General features: G+C 33.9%; 1 protein-coding gene across 1 annotated transcript in view; it reads left to right on the top strand.

Moving 5' to 3' along the window:
• The first annotated feature begins 398 nt into the window (after positions 1 to 398).
• Positions 399 to 7,075, top strand: part of LOC122247881 (beta-taxilin) — a 16,958-nt gene continuing 10,281 nt past the window's right edge. The window contains exons 1-2 of the mRNA XM_043007571.2: positions 399 to 455; positions 989 to 1,020. Of these exons, the coding sequence (XP_042863505.2) occupies position 1,020 (1 nt within the window). The 5' untranslated portion in view covers positions 399 to 455; positions 989 to 1,019. The remainder of the gene's footprint in view (positions 456 to 988; positions 1,021 to 7,075) is intronic.

Here is a 7,075-nt window from a genome sequence, read left to right on the forward strand (position 1 = left end):
TTAAACTGAGTTCCCAGAGACGTTTAAATGTAGTAGTTTAACATAACTTTGAATGAAAGCGGGAAAAGGAGTGAAGATTTCGGATTTTTCCTTTTTCTCATCCCCAGCTAGTGTCAATAAAAGTTATTGATTTCTCATTTTAGGGAATACCCCTACTCATCATAGACTATAGTTAAGCCAAATAATTACAATTACTCTTTTAAGGCAAAAACTGCAAGTAGTTTTGCAAAGCTGTTAAATTTTCACCGGTTATATCTACCTTTGACACCAGGAGTCGAGAACGAAAAGGTCTCTTTTGTAACTTGAACCGCGTCCCACGACCAGCCAATCAGAAGTTAGCTTCAAAATTTAGCCCCTTCTCATTGGCCATTCACCAGCTCCCGTTTTTGCCATGCTTATTTACCATCGTTTATTTTCGGTTTTCGTTTCCCAGACTTCGAAGACCCAAGGAAAAGGTAAACACAAGAGACATATAGTTGAATCAGCCTCAAAGAACCAAGACACATTTATTAAAAATTCTGTCTTAAATTTTTAAAAATCCCAGACGCGTCGACCTGATAATTAAGGGCAAGAAAGTCGTCGATAAGTGAGTAATAACGATGAAAGTCCCGAGGAATTCACGCTCAGACGAAGAAGGAAGGAGGCAAAAGCGAAGGCGATTTCAGACTAATTTTAGTCTTTTAGTCGAGTTGTGGCGGCTGACGAGTGTGCCAGTGCCTTCTCTCTCTCTCACGGATCTAGTCTTTTTTTGGCTCTTCCCACGTGCCGGTAGGAGAAAGAGACACGAGGGAAAGGTGAAGTTGAGAGAGACTAGAGAGAGAAACACTGCACACACACACATAGAAGGGGACATAAAGGAAAATACAGTTAACCGATTATCACAAAATTTTCATAAAGCATTCACGGGAGGGAGAGAGAGAGAATACGTGCTCATTTCTAGGTAATTTGAGAGTGCTCTTTTGCTATAATTGTTATCTCTTTCCTTCAGGGGTGTGGTTAGCAGTGGTAAGACGAGCAGAAGTAAGTATATATATTTGTAAATGAGTGATGGTGGAGGCTGAGACTGAGCATGAACCCTTTTCATCATTACAGTGATTATGAAATTCACTGTTAATGGAGTAGGTTTCCCTCTGCACTGATGTTTTTGGAATTGAGGGGGAAGAAATATATATATGATGTTATTTTGGGGTTGTATTTGGAGCCCATCTGGTGGATACTTTTTAAAATATGTTTTTTCTTATTTGGAGAGGGAATAATTCCATATAAATCATATATGAATCTCTATATACTAATGGGATTAAAGAAAATGACTGAGAGACTGAGTCCAAAAATGTCCAAATGGTTTTTAACAGCTTTAAAGTCTGGTAAATGTTTACAAGACATTAGCAGTAGCCTTGTAAACAGGCCTTTTTCATAATGATATTGGCTGTGGTCTATCCAATTTGAAGTGAAATTTGCTTTGATTTGTGATGGATGTCCAGCAACCTGAGCACCTCCTAGCCTACCACACTCCAGCAAAGACCAGAAACCCACCCATGAATTTGATGTTATTTTGATATTTTGTTATTTAATGTTAGATCACTAGACAATCTATATAAACTCTTTTGATGGAGGTTTGTTGATCTTTGCCGAAGTGTAGATGATGCAGAAGCCAGTAGAGGTGTTGGTGTCTTGTAACCATTTACTCAATACCCTATCCTATCTTTAGTATATTAAATAATATATATATTTGTTGCCTAAACCTTTCACTTTCTAGCTCTTGAATGTAGAGCGTTCCTTTGAGGCCTTTGAGTAGTTATTTAAAGGTTTGCAATATTTCTACCAGCATTTGGTGTTTAAGGGGTTATAAGGTGCTAGCTGGTAGTATAGAAGGTCTTGATAGCACATGCAGTAAGAGTAAGTCTAGACAATGGATAGAAATTATGTCAACATAATGATGTTATTTATTTTGGCAGTATAACCGGCTATGACATTGTAAATTGGCACATCTCCTAGACTAAACTTTGGTCTGTGTGTTAAATGCATTTTCTATAGACATATTATAAGCAATATGTATAGGTATTTCTTACTTCAAAAACAAAACCCTCTTATGTAATTCTATACAAAGTCTGTGCATTACTGATACTAATAAATATGGTATTAATAGAATACATTTGCTATTGAGATATAGCAGTTTTAGTCAGTGGAAACCATCTATGGCAATAATATTGCTGGTTATTAGATAATATTGCTGGTTATTAGATCGGTATGGTATCAGTCAGTCTTGTGGCCTCCATGCCTACTGTTGCTCCGGTGAAGGGCAAACTAACTTCTACCATATGTATTTTGGCATAATAAAGCTTGTTGACCACCCTGGCAACTTATTATCAAATAAGGAACCAGTCCAAATTCTATCTTGGGAGGTCAGTATAAGTGGCCATTAGGTGGTTCTTACATGAAGCTTTGATATTATCCAGTGCAGGACAACAGTGCAAAACATAGTGAAGGGGTTAAGAAGGGTTATTGAGGGTGGAACCTCCATAGAAATTGCATAAAAGTCTCCATTTATCTGTTAATAGTGTAATTTGTTAATGTTATTACTATATTTTCTGTGTACCCTGTAGTTTAAGTGGCAAATTTTGTGCCCTCCCCTGCTCTTATTACTATAGTTGGTTTCAACAGACTTAAACTGCTACATTTAAATAGGATATAAACCATCCATTGATGCAAAGTTTTGATGATATTGGCAGAGGGCAGCATTCAATTTTTGTATTGAATTACTACAATTAGGATAAATATTCTTGACAATTCTCAATCAGTATTTCTCACACATTATAAAAAAATGCAGGAAAATATAGAAAACTAAGCAATATTGCTTATGTGAAGGAACCAAAATGACATTTCCTGATATATAGATAAAAAGGATTAACCCAGTCACGACGGGGGCATTCCAGCCTTGCATGTTACAATGCTGGGGCTCTCGAACGCATAGGCCTGAATCAGTTAAATAAATGACGCCGTATGGCGTCCCCCAGCGAACGGGCCTTGAATGCGCGGTACCGTAGTGTACAACCCGTCCAGAGAGGGTTAAGCAAAGAAAAATGGCACATATATATTAAGAGGGGTACATGCAAGACAAATCAGTCAAAGAGCTCCACCATGTCCACATTGGAAAAATAGAGCTTGCAGACCTCCCTGTTAATTTCTTGCTTACTGAGGTGCGAATCCAAGCTCTATCTTGCCAGAATATATGCAATGGAGGCTTTCTGGGGTAGAAAAAGGCTATTAACATTTCTACTTGTGGTCAAATACTGATACCAAGATCATTACAGTCTAATATAACTTTATCATCAGATTCACTGGCTAAGATACTGTAAACCTTTACATGTGCTCCAGCTCCAGTTGTTTGCTACAGCTAATTTTGATCTACACATACCCAAGAGAGAGTTTCAGAGAGGGAAGTTGAAGTGTAGTGTACGATGCATAGCCAGTGAAAGTATTTATGGACAATGACCACATATATCGGCTTAAATTATTGAATGAAAAACATGATTTTAAAAGATAAATTAGTGTCCATAAATTAATGGCATGAGGAGGGTGTTGCCACATATACATATGCTAGATTTTTTAATCAGAATTTAACGGTAATTTCACTTTTAGATTGTAGTCACAGACTTTATAATCTATCCATTAGGCGAAGAAAAATGCACACACACAAACAGACACACAAACACACAAACACAAAGGCCTACCCCTCACTCAGGCACCCTCTGTCAGGGGGAGAAACAAGATTATTTCATAATTTCTTTAATAATTCTCATGTAGCAAAGCCTATTTTAATTTTTATTTATGGATTTTTTCCCCCTTTTTAAATTTCTTCTACTTTTGAGTTTTGACATGAAATATTAAATACATAATTTCTGTGACTTTATTTTTGACTTCTAGAGTAAAAGGTGGTTACCGTCCTTTAAAGTGCATATTTATTTATTTATTTATTTATTTATTTATTATTTTTTTAATGATGCTTAGGTTATTGATAATCAGATTATTTCATGGTACTTAGGATATGGTAAATTTTTACTTTGATTTCCATTGTGACAGTTATTTTAGTAAAAAGTATTTTTAAGAAAAAGAGAATGAGAGTGGGGTTGGGATTTGTTGGAATTTTTTTTTTTTCCATAAGCTGTTGCAGTTTAGGCCTATGTAATTGGCATAGGCCTGCCAGATGTGAGGGTTGGTGGAATGCAGGAGAATCATGCTTCAAGCCACAGTCCGTCTTTCCTGTACCTTAGTCTCCATATATATGCTGTACATTTAGTATAACATTACTATACAAATTTATTAAAGAAGAAATTCTCGGCAAAATAGCCAAACTGGCAGTTGCCCCTTACATGCCATGCATCACATTTGTCCCAAAAAACCTAATGGGATTAAGGTGTTACTACCCATCTGCAATGGGTTGATTTGACCTTTGGAGATAGAGATAAATGATTTACGGTTTCATGCCAACTGTAAGCATAATCTATCACTATGACCCAATGAGTTATTCATAATAGGCATCACTCATGAAAACCTAGATTTTTGTGATTATTTTCTCTTTACCCTTTACTCTCTGAGTAGTATATGGTTTTGGATTTCCAGTTGGACTATATCTTATAATTTGAATTTATCAATGGTGAATTTCTACTTTCTGCTGTTTATAATGTGGCCCAATTATTAATAATTATCATGATATTTTGTCCGTGAAAAATACTCCAGTAGTTTTCCATTTTTCCAAAATTTATACTTAACATTATTTCTGTGCTTTTTATACATTATAATAGAAAGAAGTGTACATATTCTGGCACATTATGTGGTGGGAATCTAGTATTGAGGGTATGAATGAGAATGATTGAGTTAAGATTCAAAGACAGGAAAAGAATATAATGCTAATAATGCTTAAGATTACATAAAAAACACAAAAGTCGAGTTCACGCTCTAGGAATAGTTAAGATTATCATGCACAAAGCTTGTGATGTAAATTTATTCATGAGCTGGCTATGGCCTGACAACCAATCGATTAGTTTAATGGTTTTCTGGATTGTGTGGTTCTATAATGAAATTAATAGCATTTTTAAATTGATTCCTGACATTGATTTGTTTAGATCTCTTGTCCACATTTAAAGTACAGTTAACCAGATTATCATCTTTATTATTATCATTATTATTATTATGACTTAATATGACTACTATAATTATTAGTATTACACTTTTTATTTATATGTTTAATTATGATGTAATCATACCTAATAAAAGATCCATTACTAACAAGTCCGAGCATTGCATCTGTATTTTACCTTATGTTTTACCCTGGAATTTCCCTTAGTTGTTAAGCCTCCACAAACAGCTTTATCTAACTTATAAAGATTAGTGCATCTGCTTGGTGAACCTCTGACACTAACCAGATAGCAACAACACTAATACGAATAACTCTACTTGCAAATATAACACTTAGAGTTTGGGCCACTTGGGAAACGACGAGCAATACTGTCGTACTTAGATATTGGTATATTTTACTTACCATTGTCACAGGCAGACAACGCTAGCATGACTTTCTACTTTTTGTGTTTCTGAACTGTTTCTAACCTTTATTATTAATTGGGATTTATTGCTTGTGGTTAGTTTAGTGCAGTTGATAATTGGCATGTTTATGGCATTTAATGTAACATGTGCTTTTTCAGGATATTCATATTAAATTACTTATAATAAATATTATAAATTTTGAGCTGTCTCCACACTACTTTGTTATATAAAGTAGCAGAAAAAATGGTGAATTAAGATGACTGTGAGTGATATCAAAAGAAAAGAGACAAATCTCAGTACGCTGCTATTCATGATCATTGCTATATCAATTTATGTGGATTAGATGAATACCAGATTTTTTTTTTTTTTTCATTGATTGGGAAAATGGACATAATAGATTTTGTTTTATAAATATTTTACAAATCAAGACAAATTTTTGAATTGTGAATATATTAGATCAAGTTGCACTTCCTTCTGAAATATGTGGATTAAATAAAAACAATGATATAAGAACACTTTTTCAAAATTACATTTATGCTTTTGTATTATTCAAGCAGTCTTTTCTATAAATGTTTTGATTGTTTTTTTTTATGAAATTATATATAAATGAACTAATATCTTTATAAAGTTCTAGAATATGGATGTCTTTTTTCAATGTTATTTTTTTCCAACAATAAATTTAAAGTTTTAAGAATGAAAGAATTTTATTTTGCTGAAAGTGGTGGAATAGATATGCGAAGTCTCTCTTTTTAAAATAAAGCAAAGATGAATAGATAACAAAGGGTTACTTGCTTCTTTTCTATTGTGCTTAGTTATTTAATCTATATTGGACAATTTATCATCTGATATACGAAGATTATTTAAGATATAATATCAACTGCATATTAACCTCTATTAGAACAGTCTACTTGGCTCAAATGAAGCTCCATGAGGAAATGGGATTTTACTACAGTTGATTTCCTATTTTATGCTTTATTATTTCTCTGTTTAGGTGTTTGGTTTGAAAATCACTTATTATAATGTAGAAGATAAGTTAAAAATTGAAGTCTAGGTTAAAGACCAAGGTTGTGCGAATGTCTGTTATGTGGATAATAAATGACATGTCAATGGGGTCAGGAGATTCGTCAGCTCTTGGCTAGCATATATATGTTCTTATAAACTTGTAGTATGTAATTCTGAGGAAGAAGTGATTCAAAATGAGCCAGATTGTGAAATCATTCAGTTGCATTTATACCGATTCTACATTTGTCATGATTAACTCTGTTCAATGTTAAATCTATTCAGAAATTCCTGTGGTAATCATTATGGAGACTTCATTTATTAACTTGATTCAAGATTTATTGAAATCATTATGGTATTGATAACTGGACAACTAGATATTTTCCTGAAGATGTTATTAAGTAGATTTAGTGTAAGTAAATAAGATATAGTTAACTGATAAGCTGCTTTCTGCTCATAGAATGTTCACTCACAAGCCAATCAAGTTTTCCAAAGTCCTCATTTCACTTTGCGTGCACAATGCTCTGACATTGAC

This window comes from Penaeus japonicus, unplaced genomic scaffold, assembly GCF_977035675.1.
Source record: "Penaeus japonicus unplaced genomic scaffold, GWHDUDI00000001_assembly GWHDUDI00000008, whole genome shotgun sequence".
NCBI lineage: Eukaryota > Metazoa > Arthropoda > Malacostraca > Decapoda > Penaeidae > Penaeus > Penaeus japonicus.